The following is a 15920-nucleotide window of genomic DNA, read 5'->3' as shown; positions in this document are numbered from 1 at the left end:
ACCTTCCCCATGTTCCTGAAGGACTTCCAGTATAGGCTTTTTTTTGTGTTTTTTTAAATTTAAAACTTCTTTTGTAGCATATGGTATAGAATGGGATGTAGTTGACTTTTTTTCCTTTTTCTATTTTTTTTTAAACAGCCATCTCATAACCTTATCTATTTTATATTCTATTGAGTTAGACTAAAACGAAATACTTATCCATAAATCAGGCTCTCTGTTCTTGATTATTGTGAGCAGCGATGCAGGGACCGATTCTAATAGAATTTGCAGGGAAGAAGTCAATTGAGTTTCTACAGGGGTCATGGAGGATCCATAAACTCCCATGAGGCAGTTATCAAAGATGTAACTGTATGCAATGGAGCAGAACAGAACTAACTCCTTTTACTTACTGCTTCTTGATTGAACAATTAATTTGACAGTGGTCACCATGCACTTTGCCCTTTTAGAAAGATTTGATTGTACAATCTTATAAGACATTTATAAGCTTCAAGGTGATTTTAAGTTCACAAGTAATTCCTCCAAAAACCTAATTGGGTATCAGTGATGCTTTCTACTCAATGGACTCTTTCTTAATACTATCACCGTTCAATAATACAATAAATATTCAATAATTCAATAAAACAACAACAAAGACAATTATGTGTTTTCTGCATGCCATAGGTCTGAGACAGAATGGGGCTTTGGACAATGGAGCCTTAAGGGCTGTACAGGGAACTTGTTGACTCAAACAGTAACTAAGCTTAACAACAGTGAGAATGGAAGAATGGAGCCTTAAGGATCCAAGTTGAAAGCTTGTAAGGTCTATGGAACCTCACTCTGCAGAGGCGGAGTGATGGGCTTACGTTTACCTTCATTTCCTCTCACGTCCCCTCATGGCTTATAAAGATCAGAAAATGGAGGAGGGTATCCATGATGGCCAGAGACTCATCAGAAATTCCTGAGTCTTTTTGACACAAATAGGGTGCTGCCCTGAAGAGTGGTCCCAGACAATCAGACTATATAATGCGGAACCACACGTGTTTATACCCAGATCAAGACCACAGACTCCAGACAGCACTGGATCCAAGAGCGGTGAGCTATACCTGTCTTTAAATCTCTCTTTTGCTGTTTTTATTTCTTCTCTTTGTTCTTTTATTTGCTTTTCTTTGGTAGCTTTGGTAGCAGTAGCTGCTGCCTAAATTTGCTGTGAAATAGTTAAGGGGGAAATAACATCTGTGCCAAGTACCCTTATCCATGGTGCTTACTAATTGTTAGAAACTTGCCTAGTTTTGCCTCAAAGTAGCTGATCAGTTGTTGTTAGAAAGCTCAATAAATTGCCTTGTATTGTTCTTCTGGGCCATGGTTGTCTGACGACCTGCTCTGGTGACTCTTAAGTAGTGAGTGCTCTATTTGGTGAGTCTTTGGAATCCCACCTTAATCGCAACCTTCTGGGTGAGATAAGACAGCATATGAAATCTTTGTTTTAGTGGGTTGGCTGAGCTGCTGCCAAACGATCTCCTAAAAAATGGAGGAAAATCCTTTGAGAAGAAATAAAACAGGTATATTAATGTTGAGGTGGCTGTGATTTTTTTTTTTTAAATGAAAACTAGACTATTAATGACTACTTGGTACCAGTGCAAAAACCGAAACCAAAACAAGCAAACAAAAAAAAAAAACCAACAAAAAAAGGGTACAAGTTATAGTCTAAAGGCACAGCATTTTCCCCTTGAAAAATGGTTTGAGAGTTAAAATAAAAGCTGCTGATTTATTTTGAGGCTACTGGCCAGAGTGTCTTGTGCCTGCAGCTGATATTTACAGCTGATTAATACTGTATGACTAGAAGATTATCGTAGTAACACTCTGTAGCAAAAAGTGAATATAACATAGTTTTTATTCTGTACCGTATAACTCATGCAGAACTCATTAACTCTAAGTTTGCGGGTGTGATGATAATGGTCATATCATTTGGTGTTTGGGTTTTGAGCCAATTTTATCTCGTTAGTCTTCTGTTTAGGTGAATAAAGAAGCAGAGGGCATCAAATTGTGCATCATTTTCAATGGTAGTTTTAAAGGACTGCCTTTGAAATTGTTTTTATAGCTTTTACACATACACTATTTCTGGCTAACTATGGTTGAATGGTAGAGAAATTCTTACATGCCAGTGAATTAAAATATTAAATGTGAAAAAATTCTCAGTGCCACATGATCACTTCCAGATCTGGATATACGTAAATAATCTTTGTCTCTTTTTAAAATCATTCTGAGACAGTTTTTGTATCGTATTTGAGTACTTATTTTAATTGCATTGAAAACTCGGTTTAATTGTAGGTCATTTCAGTGCTTGGACAGATAGTGACATCATCAACCTATTTTTTCTGACAAAAGTTTGGGCTCTGTTACATGCAGCTGATTCATTGTCAGTTTCTGTGAAATCCAAATCTTCATATAGATTTGAAGGAAAAATAACCAGGAGGACAGCTGGGTGCTTCATCTGAGACTAGTTTCTCCTCGTTCATCATTTGGACATAGGAGGGCTGCTGGTGTTTTGCTGTGCCAAGATGCTGCTACTCCCTCCCTCTCCCTTTCCTGTCTGTGTGTTCCCATCTCTTTTGCTACTGTAGTGCCCATGGCTCTGAGCTGTGACTTGCCTGCAGTCTGCTGCCCCTGCTCCTTCCCTCACCTCTTCACTGACCTGCTTTGGGGCTGACTTGCCTACCCTTCTCCACTGTCTTTAAAGTTCTTTGATGCCCACTGCTATTTAAATGATATTGCTGGACACAGTGACATGGTAATGAACACATCATTGAAATAAGTGGTGTAGGAAACTGTAGCTGTCAGGATTGCTTGATGAGACTTTTATTTCTTTTTTTCTCCTCTCCAATTTTATGCTAATGAAATGACAGAACATCTGAAAAATTAAATGATGAGGGAGGTGTAGTGTAATAGCCTGTGAAATGCATGATGTAATCTAGTTTTCCTTCAAAACAAGTTTGTGTGGCCATCTGCTTCACAAACAGGATTAAAAGCCTGGTCCTTGCCTTGGGTCAAGGTTTTGTGACTCCTGAAACTGATGGAGAGATGAAGTTCAGCCACTTCAATTTGCAGTTGGCAATTGCTGTTGGTAACACACAGCAGGCATCACTGCAATCCCACAATAGCAGGGGTTGCACCTCCATGAGCTACCATTCAGCTCACCAGGGCTGATGCCTCCAAATTTTTCAGAGCAGGGCTCCTTTTGGCAAGTCAACATCCTGCTGCCCAGGCCATAGCTGCTGGGCAAATCCTGGTAAAGCACGCACTGGGATTTCTGTCTTTTCTCAGTATCACTGCAACCCTTTGTGCTTTAGTTAACTTGAAGTATAGAATCATAGCATGGTTTGAGTTGGAAGGGATCTCAAAGCCCACCCAGCCCCAACACCCTGCCATGGGCAGCTCTGCCACCCACCAGCTCAGGCTGCCCAGGGCCCTATGCAATCTGGCCTTAAACACCTCCAGGGATGGGGCACCACAGCTTCTCTGGGCAGCAGTGCCAAGCCCTCTGAGTAAGCAATTTCCTTCTGACATCTAACCCGAATCTTCCGTCTTCTAGTTTAAAACCATTCCCCTTGTCCTGTTAGCATCAAATGATGTAAGAACTCAGTCTACACCTTTTTTATGAGCTCCCTTCAACTACTGGAAGACTATAATGAGGTCTCTTCAGAGCCTTCTCTTCTCCAAACTAAACAGTCCCAACTCCCTCAACCTAACTTTATAGGATAGGTGCTTCAGCCCTTTGATCATCCTTGTGGCCCTCCTTTGGACCCACTTCAGCATATCTTTCTTGTGCTGGGGGGACCCAGACCTGGATGCTTCACAGAAGCATAGCAGAGGCGGACAAGCGATGGATTTATGCTTGCTATGAGGTAAGCTGCCCCATGGCTGTAATGCATTCAGCAGCTCTAGTTGAGGTCATAGTGGAGTGGGGGTAGAGCAGATAGATGATGCTGCTAGAACTGGAAATGGCTGTAATGTCATTTTATTGTTCATACCATTTTCTATTTTTGAGATCGTTGTATTCAGGACATTTTTTGCTTTAACAGTTGAATGAACCAAAAATTAAGCTGTCGATGCTTTAACAATTAAATGGTGAAATATTCTGAAAAAAGTTTATTGTGCATGGATTTTTGTTTTCAGAAACTCCTGAATGTACAAAGTTTGAAAAGTTATAATGAAGATATTTAAAAAGCAGAGAAGCTACACAATATTTTTCAGCAATAAGTGCCATCACAGAACTGAATTTTACCATGAATATTTCTGATCTTCAAAATATACCCTGAGACACTTTATAGTGTTTCCTAATGTTACTGTATTTTAAACTCATATTCAAAATTAGTTCTCTTTTTATACCAGTGAGACTGTCTCATCCTTTTTCCACTGCTAACAGCTCAAGGTATATTTTTAACAGCTTTTACGATTTTGAAACTAAGCAAAAGGATGTCTTAAAACAAAATACTGAATAATTTCCTGGACGTGGTTGCTGTTATGGTTTTATGTGATATTGGAGTGACACAAACAGCTTTGTATGTTATAGTTGGTGCTGTTGACCTGCTGACTCCTGCGTCACAGTATGTCATTGTACACAAAAGGAGTAATGTCTAAATAGCAATGATGTACAACAATTGTCTGTCCTTGTGATCTTAAATTTTGAAATGTCTTTTTATTGTTCATGATCATCCATCATCTGGCTGCTACATCAAGGTTACCTTTAGCAACCTTGGCATTTAACCCCTTTATATGTGAACGTTAAATGCCCAGTTCTTCTATCTGATTAAAGAGCATTAAAAAAATAATGCTGAAGTGGATTATGTCTTGTCATCTTTGTTAGAAAGCAGTTATATGCAAAACCAGAAACTGTGATTCTAAGGGAATCTGTTTCTATTTGCCATAGCCTTTTGTTATTTATTCTCTGTAAACCATTTAGAGGGTGAGTTTGGACTGTCAGTGATTACTCTGTAATTAGTGCTCACGGGCAGTATATGGTTGAAGCTGCATTAGAGGAGAAAATATATATCACTTGTTAAAGGCCACATGACTTGTACTGAAGGACCTAAGTGCAAGCTCTAAGGTGTATTAAATTGCAGTGCTTATCAGCAGCATAAATACTACCATCGCTTCTTCAATTGCTTAATGTACGGCTGTTCCTCAAAGTGAGGCAGTGCTAACGTGCGTTTTGTTCACAACAGATTGAGCGTGTGGCAATTATCAGTAAGCCATGTGATGGTGAATCTTATTCCCCAGGTCAGGAAACTAGGAACAGGTACTCTGTGACAGATTGGAGAAGGGCTTTCCAAAATGACCACAGTGCCCGTACAAATACACAGTGGAACATCTGTGCAGCCATCAGGCAGTCATTTATACACATTAGTGAGGGCACTGGTTTTGTGCCGCTCCTACAGGGCGTGCAAACACAGCACAAGTGTTATTTTGATGGAAGCCTGTCTTGCCAAATTTTGTTATTATGGGATAACATACAAATGAGATGAGATGAAAAGCCTAAAAAGGCTACCTGCATGTGTGCTTTAGTACTGCAACGTGCAAATATTTCTGCTGGGGTTAGTCCTCTCAGTGCAATGGTGAGCACAGGATGTTGCAGTTTCTTCATTGGAAGAAACTCACCCAAATGTATCATTTTCTCCATTACTGCCTTCACTCTATGCTGTCACTGTTGGCAGAAATGTCAAAGACTTCAGTGGTACAAAAGAAATCCATTGCTGAGCAAGAGGATGGCACTGTAAGTTTTGTCTTCAGTGCTATGTTTGAGAACACAACAGTTTAGTTCCCAGAAATTTAAGGTTTTCCTCCTTTCATTTACATAATTTCTGTAGTTGGTGCTTTTACTGCAGCTGTTGACTCACCCAATAAATGTTTTCCTCTATAAATGTGCAAATACCTAGATATATGCACCCTAACTATGCTTTCATAAATAAAGTTTTTGTCATCTTAGAAACCTAAACAGTTCAACTAAAATAAGTAAATATTTGGGAACTTAATGGATTTCCTCAAGACAAAGCTGAGTTGTTGCATTTCATATGATGAGCAAATTCGAAGAGTTGAAGAGATACAAGAACGAGTTACTTCTTTATAAAAATATGCAGATCCCATAGAGGAATGCACATCAGCTGCTCTTTTGGTTTATTTCTTCAAAAGAGTTCCAGTTAAACACAATATGACCAATTTTTCTTTTTGAGATTAGTTTGGGGTGCATTTAATGTTACTCTAATGCTCCACAAATTAAATGTAATGATGTACTAAATATATTTTTTCTTTCCAGTTTTAGAAAATGTTTGCATTTCTTGTTTTTATTTAAATTTTCATTTTATTTTCAAAGTCAATGTCCCTGACACCTTCTGTAGTATGAAAATGTGTTGATAATGAGATCATTCTTCCTTGAGTATTTTACTGAGTTCATGTCTCAGTGGTACTCTTCCCACATGTAGTTTTTTGGTATGTGATGGTACTATTGAGCATATCATCTCTTTGCTGTAAAATAGCCATAGTGTATTCTTTTACTGACATAAAACAATTGACTTGGCAATGCCTAGCTTATTATCTGTTTAATGTTTTCATAGAATGTATACTTTGGTTTAGGGTTTTGAGCTTATATATACTTAATGTTAGCAGATGACTGCATATTTATTTATTCTGGCAATATCATTAATTGTTCAGAAGAAGACTTAGTTTTTCAGGCAAACCTGGAGCATCTGTTTGTAATTCTGTCTTGAGCATTGCCAACACAAATTAGTATTTGTAGCTCAGTTACCAGGCATTTTCAAAGTTCCTGAGTTCTACGAGAATGATTAATACTGAACTAATGGAATAATCCAGGCTTCTATCCTAGGTTTATGGAGGCTTCGTGAACATAAGCTTTCCAGTTTCCTAGTTAGGTAGCTGTCTCTTTTGGGATGAATCTCTGCTGATTGTCACCTAAGCCAGGGTTTAGAATGGGGATGCAGAAAAATCATTTTAAAAGTGCATGTGTTGGGGCAGGGATTGATTCTTCAGTCCTTCGCCTATTAAACTTTCTTTTTCCTCCAAATTATTATTATTTGTAATGAATGGGGGGGGGTCAGGCTCAGTTCTCCTTCTCCCATAGAAGAAGAGACATTCTCATTTCATTGGTTTGGGACATGGTTCACTTCAGAAATTACTGAAGGCTCATGTTTTTCACACAGGTGCTGCTGGCATTTCTCTTACTCTGCACAACACAGTATTGCTGTTAATTTTAACACTATTGTTTGCAAGCCGAATCAGTTCTGCTCTGTGTTAACAAAACCTGTACTGTTCTTCTAGCTTTTGTGTGTCACAATAAACCTTCAGTCTCTCCTTTTACTAACAGGGAAAAACTATTTCTCAATTTCTTGTACCCTACTCTACAAAGTCTCGTTCCATGCTTGTTGAACTGAAACAAGTAATCTGATTTCACTCATGACCCGTTGCTAAAGCTACAGTATGATGATTAAAGGCTCACATTTCTTGGCCATGGAGAAAATGAGATTTAACTGAAGATTTATAGTGATGTAAACATAATATTTTCTGAAGCTTTAAAAAAAAAAAATACACAGGCACAAAAAAAAAACCCCAAGCAGTTTTAGCTGGATAATCCTGCTGAGCCAACAGTCAGTGCACATCAATTTATAATTCTTCATATTAGGTCAAACCTCCTTGAAGTATCTATTCCTCTTTGAAATTTCTCCCATACCAGTAGCAATTTTTGAAATGACAATGTGTGTGCTGATGTGTTGTGGCTGGGCCAACTCAGTAAGCAAGTAGATGACAATCTCTCATGACAGATATTATGGCTTTCCAGCTCCTTCTTTTTTCATTGTTCACTATAAAATAATGTTGTAAGGAAAAAGAGGGAAACCAATGGCTATGTGTATGGAAGCATGTTGTATATTGGAATTCCCATGGCTTCTTTAAAAATGAATTCTGTGAATGGAAGTAATAGCTTCAGAAAAAACCCTTGATTCTTCCTCTCCAAGTAAAATTCACGGTCAGTCTTCAAAAAATTGAGTAATTTCTGAGGGATACTAAATTATTCTGAAACTTCCTTAACTGGAATAAGTATCTATTGTGTAGGTGTTGACTACTGTCAGAAATGTACCAGTACTAATCAAAGACATAGTTTGTGAGGGAGGCTTGCCATTCTCCAGAAATACCTAAGTGTGTACACATCTTAAAGCGTATCGTTTAGTGCTGCTGAGGTTCTTGGATTGAATACCAGTGTTACATGCCTTCCTGGTCTAACTGTTAATTCTTAACAAGGATGGCTTATCTTGAAGCTAGTGATTACTTTGTCTTCTAAAATACACTAAAGTATGCTTCTGAATTTGATAGGTTTTTGGTTTTTTTTTTTAAAGCTTTTATCTTGAAGATCAACAAATTTGGAAAAAGTGAAAATTATACAGCTTTTCCCTACTGTCAAATTGGTACGTGGGATGGGTGGAAAGTGCATTTGGGCATCTTAGCCGTAGTGCTCTTGTCTGTCAAATTATGGTTCCTTTTTTTTTTCCTGAAAATATCTCAACCTCATTATAGGTACAGGCATTTCTTTTGACTTTTTATAATCTTGATTAAATGGAAAAGGGAAACTGGAGTGACTAATCATTGCAACTGAAGAAACATCTATTACACTTTTAACCATAGGATGTCACCAGAGTACATAGAGTAGTCTGTGTGATAAAGCGATATGGAGCTGATTTCAGGCTCTCTGATAATTTGTTTTGAGTATAAACAATCCAAATGTGCAGAGGCTTTCTGGAATCAGTCATTGCAGCATTTTGGCCAGTTCCGCTGTAGAAAGCCATTCTGTCCTAAAGGGTTGACTGGAAGTGGGAGTGGAGTTACTGATGTCAGGAGCTATTTTTATATTATTTTACTAGAAAAGTCTGTAGTGACATTTTATGAGCAGTGCAGTTCATTACAAGAATCCTTTGGACATTTGAGGGAAAGTGTCCAAGTAGCTTTGCAGAGCAAGTAAGTTTAGGAGGCAACCCTAAGTAGTTGCCTACTTTCAGATCCAAACTTTCCTGTAGTTTTGCATCACTGCTCTCGGTGATAACCACAGTATTTGCATGCAACTATTGATTTTGTTTGTGGTAGCATTTATTTTATTCATCAGCCTTGTTGATAAAGTGGTGGCATGCGTGTATGCATGTGTAAAACATGGAAGGTATTTTACATTAAAGCTAGTTTGTACTCTAGAATAAATAAGGACTCTTATGGGAGATGCTAAATGCTTCTCCTGAATTATAGTTTTGCGTAAAGGGGACAGAATGTGGCCCTATACTACTGAAATTACTTTTGAAGCCTTCTCTGGGTTTTCTATACTTTTTCTTGTACTTTCTTGCATTGATTAGGGTCAGAGTAAGCGTTGAATAAAGAGATAAAATTCAAAAGTAAATGTCTTTCGTGCTATGGTTCATATTGTTAGGTGTTTGTTCTTAAAAGTTCATTCATTTTGTTGGAAAGGATTGCATTTGAAGCTTTTCGTCAGTTATCAGCTCATTGTTCAGTTATGAGTTTCTCTTCTTGGTTACAGCGAATTATTGCTTATTCTGCTTATTTCAGCAGCTGTAATTTCAGAAAAAAAATATTATATATATATTATAAATACATATGTATATATATATATTTTTTTTTGTGGGAGGATTTTCTCTGAGGGAGAATCTTCTACTTGTGACTTTAGATAACTTTTCAATTTCAACAAGTGCTCTTGCACCATTCTGTGAGTGTGGTATTTTAACAGATTATATCTTCACAAAATACTATGAAGTTTTTGAAAAGTAAATGTTTTCTCATCACAATTTAGTGATGCTGCTAATGTTGCATGAACAGAAAGACTAGTTTCTACATGAAAATAAATGAAAATCTATCCAATGGATGGCTTTCGTTTATTGTTTTCCCAGTCTTGCTTCAGCCTTGATTCCTTCAAGCTGCCAAAGAAGAAAAAAACAAAATCTAACATAAATGTTACGGGAAAACATCATAGTGGAACAAAGAAATGACTGTTGACTACAACAAAATTTTATTTGGAAATTTATTTGGACTAGTGGTTCTTCATAAGAGTCCAATTATGAGAGATAATAACCAAACCACAGAACTCTCAGTTAACTGAAGTAATATGACATGGCACATTTATCACCTACTTAGTGTGTATTTTTAAACAAACAAACAAACAAAAGGTAGTACACATGTAAAGATGTAAAGATGATAGTTGCTAAGATCTGAACAGAACTGAGGCTCATTCTAAGCAGAAGGATCCTCTCTTCCTTCATCTGTCTGAATTGAGTTTTTGCTTGCAGAATGTATCCAGAAACATTTTGAGGTGTTAAATACAAGGTTGAATGTAGCAAGAATTACTGCAAATTGCAGTATTCAGGATGACACATGAGACTTCAGAAGCCAAGACTAAAGCTGTGGGTATGCCAAACAAACTGTACGTTTGTGTTACTGGGTGGTTCACGTGAGAGCACAAATGTCTGAACTCTTGCCACGAGTTTTCTTTCTTTCCTGCAGTACCACTTCTGAAGTGTTTTCGGGTGTAAAGGAGAGTATGCTTGTATTTGGAAATAATTTTTTTTCTCATATACAAGATCTCTCTTACTTTTCACTTGAATAAGTCAGTCTGATGGTTAGCTGTGGTTACTGCCTTTTAATTCTAAATATTGGCTGTTCTAACTACCCCTTGACATGCCACTTCTCCCAAGTGCTACTTTTACATTAGAAAAGTAATTCATGTGCTTTCTCAACACAGTAAAGCATGCAAGTGGAAAATATGGGGCATTTTTGTATGACTTTGAAGAACATGGATTTCCAACATCATTCTTGTGTAAGCTCAAAGGGTGAGGTGGGACCCTACACCTGTGTATGAAGAGGATCACATGACAGGGGAACTAGCAGCTCCTTGCCTGCAAAACCTGCCTGTAATGACAGAGGATGTCTGGGGCCAGGGGAGAAGGGGGAAGGAAGCTCCTCTGCAGTAGACTGAGCCATGTGATACTGGTGCCTGGGCCTTGGGTAGATGCTCTTGTTGCTTGCCAAGGACTTGGATTTGGGATGTGCAGGTGCTTGGCAGGCCTTGGGCATGTTATCCCCTGCACAAGTCCTCCTTTGGTATCTTTTGCCTTTATCCCCAGAGCTGTGCTGTCACTTTTGGTGTGCTGCAGATGCCCTTCTGCATAGCTAGTGCCCACATACATGAGCAGCTCTGCTGCTATGTGTTGTTCTCCGTCTGCTGAGGGATGGGAAGGAAGGTGGTCACTGCGCCACATGTAACCTGCTGCTCACAGATCAACCAAGTTAAAAATGCAGTTTGTTATAAGCATCTTTACTTTTATTAGTGGAAGACCAAGCTGTGTTAGCAAAATGATGAGTGGCATGTTTGCTTGCTGTGGGTATTGATTTCTTTCACTGTGTGATGGGTCTGATATGCATGCACTCAGAAAAATCCAAGTAAGCATCATGCACTTGATGTGTTCGACTGAATAAAAGGCTTAAGAATTTGTTCAGGAAATTAGTTCTACATGATGTGCATGTGAAAGAGCACCTCTTCTGTGACACGTATTATAGAGCTGGATTATTAACTGAAAAGCAGCATCAACTACAAAAATGCAATAGGGAATTCATGTGAGATTGCCCTTTCATCGTGCAATCTGTGGCAGCATCAGAAGTGTGAATAAACTGTACAGCAAGGAGAGGTGAGCACAGCCTGGTAATCAAATACTGTGTTACATCTTGTGCTCATCTGGTGTGCAGTGGCTGAAAGTCAAGTGCCTGCAATCACCAGAGAAGTGTGGATGCATTTCCATTATAAATTAAGTAGCCTAATTGTGTTTGCTTGGGTTTCTTTGTGTTTTATAATTGTATTAGGCTCTTCCCCAGCAGGCAAAAGTGCTTTCATTCACTGGGGTTGTTGTTGTTGGGTTGTACTTACTAACTGCTCATCTGATGCTTTCAAAAGGGCAAGGTTTTGCATATTGTATGGGTGCAGGCGTGGTGCTGGTAGCATCCAACCGTGCTGACACTGCCTGGGCAGCCTTTGCAGTCTGTGACTCAGGTGGGTCACACTGGTGGGATGCAGTAGATACTGCATTTGACAGTGACTTTGTTTCAGTAATCTGTAATGTTAATAAAATGTGTAGGACTGGAATAAAATAGGCAAATAGTCTCATTTTTTAAAAATGTCCTAAAGTGCATCAATCATATATACACAAATACATGAATTGAATTTTTGAATTCTTTATATTCAGAGTAAGTGGGTTGAATCATGCTTTTTTTACATTTAAAATGCCACGTTGCAAGATTCATGGATACTATAAGTCTAAAGGAATTTTTTTTCATCCAGGAGGGAGAGGTCTGGAATTCAAAACAACCGTTTCAACTTCCTGAAGGGAGGTTGTGGTGCAAAAGGGTCTGGCCTCTTCTCCCAGGCAAATAGTAGGACCCGAGGAAATGGCCAGAAGTTATACCAGAGGAGGTTTAGGTTGGATATTAGGAGAAACTTTTTCTCTCAAAGGGTGGTCAGGCACTGGAATGGCTGCCCAGGGAGGTGGTGGAGTCGCCGTCCCTGGCAGTGTTCAAGAGGCGCCTGGATGAGGAGCTATGAGAGATGGTTTAGTAGCTTGTGGCGCTGATAGGAATGGGAGGGTGGTTGGACTGGATGATCTTGCAGGTTGTTTCCAACCTTGTGATTCTGTGATTCTGTGATTCTGTGATTCTGTTTTATCGTAGCTGTGCTGTTCAGGTCTGTAAGTGGTGTCCTACATCTACTTGTCACTGAGAACAACTCCAAAAGATGAATAGATTGTTAATTTGTTATACAGTGACAGCAAGGATCATCTTATTCAAGTAATCTGACTGGTAGTGTCAGTCTGGAAAAAAAACAGATTTAGAGTAATAGTCCTTCGATTTCTATGCGTATTTGTTTGTCACTACAGCATTGTTTACCCTTTGTGGTGAAAGATGGAAGGAATCTAATCCTGTGAAGTACTGAAACTTCAGAGGGTGCAGAAGAAGCTTGGTGCTTTGTGGTGTATGGTCTATTTCTTTTTTTCTTTTTTATAAAATGAATAAGCCAGTGTTGATGACTTCATCAGTGGTTACAGTAAATCACGGCATCTTTTGGGAAAAACAGACCCCGACAAGGTTTGTTTGTAGTTCATTGAGGTTGTCAGATCTAGACTGATGGAAGGATGTGGAATCTGTATGAGAGAGTTCTCCAGTACTTATGGGCATCCTTTCCTTTAAAATCTGTCTCTAGAAAGTTATAATTGCTCTGCTTTTAGAATCTGTCTTCTGCGTGCTCGTGCTTGGCCTTTTTGGTACTTTAACGTGCGTGTCACTGAAATTGCTAATGCTGTATTAGCCAAGCCCTAACTCACTTTGTTTAGGTGGATAGCATTTAGAACAAAAAAAAGTCTGGTTTTGAAAATGTTTTGCCAAGTCATTCTACAGGAAGAGGTGATAAAGAGAAGTTTGATGGAGTTCACTAGATGTAGAATTGTGGAACAAAAGAAGTTTTCTGGAAAAGGAGAGGCTGAAAGATCCCTCATGTTGTCTGTGATTCTGTGAAGCTGAATAGAGCAGAACTATGGCAAAGAGCATAGGCACACTGCAGAGTGGCAGACTTGAGGACTACAGCTGTGCAGGTGAACAGCTAAGCAGCATACCAGAGCTCTGTCTCTTTTTCTTTCATTTTTATTTCACAGTTTGGTGGGCAGATTTTTTGTTGATAGCATTGCCTATGATTAATATGTTATGAAAAGTTCACTGGCAGACTTATAGGAAGAACAAAGCAGTGAGTAAAGAAGTTGAAATTCTTGTCGTGTCATCTTTCAGTAATTTGAAATGTCTAGCTTCAGCAATGTTCATCTGTGCTGTTAATTGCAAAACATCTAGAAAGAATTTGTGGGTCATTTATTAAAAATGAGTCTTTCATGTCCTTGACGGAACATGCTGCTTAGCATGGCATGTAATAGCAGAACATGTGCTTGTATCTGAAATACTTCTAATTTGTAATTCTCTTGGGCCTGGGCATGTATACAGACTGGGAGGAGCAGTCCTTGAGAATTGCCCTGCAGAGAAGGACCTGGGGGTCCTGGTGGATGAAAAACTTAACATGAGCTGGGCTTGTTCAGCCTGGAGAAGAGAAGGCTGTGGGGTGGTCTCATTGCAGCCTTCCAGTACCTAAAGAGAGCCTACAAACAGGAGGGGAATCAACTTTTTACAAGGGTTGATAATAGCAGGGCAAGGGGAAATGGTTTCAAGTTGAGGGAGAGGAGATTTAGGTTGGATGTCAGGGGGAAATTCTTTACAGAGAGAGTGGTGAGGTGCTGGAACAGGCTGCCCAGAGGTTGTGGATGCCCCATCCCTGGGGTGTTTAAGGGCAGGTTGGATGGGGCCCTGGGCAGCCTGGTCTAGTATTAAATGGGGAGGTTGGTGGCCCTGCCTGTGGCAGAGGGGTTGGAGATTCATGATCCTTGAGATTCCTTCCAACCCAAGCCATTCTATGATTCTATGATATGATTCTCTTGGTAGTCAGCAGGAATGCCTGTGAAATATTGTGCAGCAAAATAGTGGTTTTCATACAGTAGCTATTCAAAGAATGTTACTTCTTTGTAAATCTGTATGTAGTACTTTCTACAGAAAATCAAGGGGAGAGGAACATGAAAATCTTTGCCTCCTTTCTACTGCTCTAGAGTAAATCTTTCTTCTTGAATTCACGTATTTGAGGTGTAAGATGTTCTCTGTGTATGTTTTCACATTTAATGTCTGAAAATTTGTAAAACTATAGTGATATTTTATTTTTAATTTGGATAACTGTAAACTATGACAACATCAGAAAATGATGACACTTTTTACCCTTGGATTGTGCTGTGCATCTCTGTACGTTATCCTCCTAACTTTCATTAGATTTTCATTATTTCACCTCTGAATGCATTTTTAGTTTGGTCTTACTGACCACCAATTCTGCTGTGACTTGTCACGTTGAGGCTCTATAATAATAAAGTTATAATCTGATGTCATAACTGCAGTTTGACAATCAGGTCTTGCTTAAGATGTGCTGATGCTGAAAACAATGCTCAAGACACTTAATAAGTATGCAGATGTAATGGTATCTAAAAACTCAAACTCATTAGGATTGTAGCTGTATGACACACACAAAAAAGTCACATTTGATATCTCTGCTGTTAATTCAGGGTGGCCCCACGTATATTAAGTCATACGAGTAATGGAATGTGAAAACAGCTTTGTATGTAATGCACAATTTCTTCTTGGGCTGCAATGCATTATAGGTTTTTTTTTTTTAATTTCCTCCAGGTACTTTTTTTTTTTTTTTCCTCCAATATTTGAAAACTGCCAGTTATGTAAGAAGGATAAATATAAGGCTCTATTCATATTTTTAACAGATTTTTTTTTTCTTAACAGGAATGAACATCTGCACAGATGCTCTCAGTGCAAAGTTGCTAAATACTGTGGTAAATCATGTCAGGTAAGATGAAGAATTACAGCTATAAAGTACTGAAGAAAAACAATCATTTAAATACTTAATTTACAGGGTCTCCATGAATTTTCCACATTGGCACGTCTCTATATTTTTTGGTTTGCGTTTATGGATAGAGAGTGTATTGCCTTGTTTTATTTTGGTTATTCTTACAGTTACAAATATAAGATTATATTTCCTGAGACAGAGCTAAGATGAAATGTGTGGTGTTTGGCTGTGCTTAGAGGGAGAGAGAGAATTCTGCAGCTTGCTGGTTGCAGACTGGAGGTTCTAAGCCTGTTCTGCAGTAAAAGCATTTGTATTTCAACAGTAATTTTTATTGTGGAAGAGTATATATCCCATTTGTTTTAAGAGGAAGAAAGATTTGAGTATTTGCAGGTAAGAGGCATTATTGGAC

General features: G+C 38.6%; 1 protein-coding gene across 5 annotated transcripts in view; it reads left to right on the top strand.

Annotated features, from left to right (window-relative positions):
• SMYD3 (SET and MYND domain containing 3) overlaps positions 1–15920 on the top strand; it is a 373538-nt gene that overhangs the window by 20249 nt on the left and 337369 nt on the right. For all 5 annotated transcript variants that reach the window (XR_007374835.1, XR_007374836.1, XR_007374834.1 and 2 more), the window contains exon 2: positions 15448–15511. Coding sequence is in view for 2 of the 5 variants with exons in the window: in XM_048934936.1 (XP_048790893.1) it covers positions 15448–15511 (64 nt within the window). In the remaining 3 variants the exon portion in view is untranslated. The remainder of the gene's footprint in view (positions 1–15447; positions 15512–15920) is intronic.

Source organism: Lagopus muta, chromosome 2, assembly GCF_023343835.1.
Source record: "Lagopus muta isolate bLagMut1 chromosome 2, bLagMut1 primary, whole genome shotgun sequence".
NCBI lineage: Eukaryota > Metazoa > Chordata > Aves > Galliformes > Phasianidae > Lagopus > Lagopus muta.
Note: the sequence above shows the minus strand (reverse complement) of the source record. Positions and strands in the feature narration are given on the sequence as shown.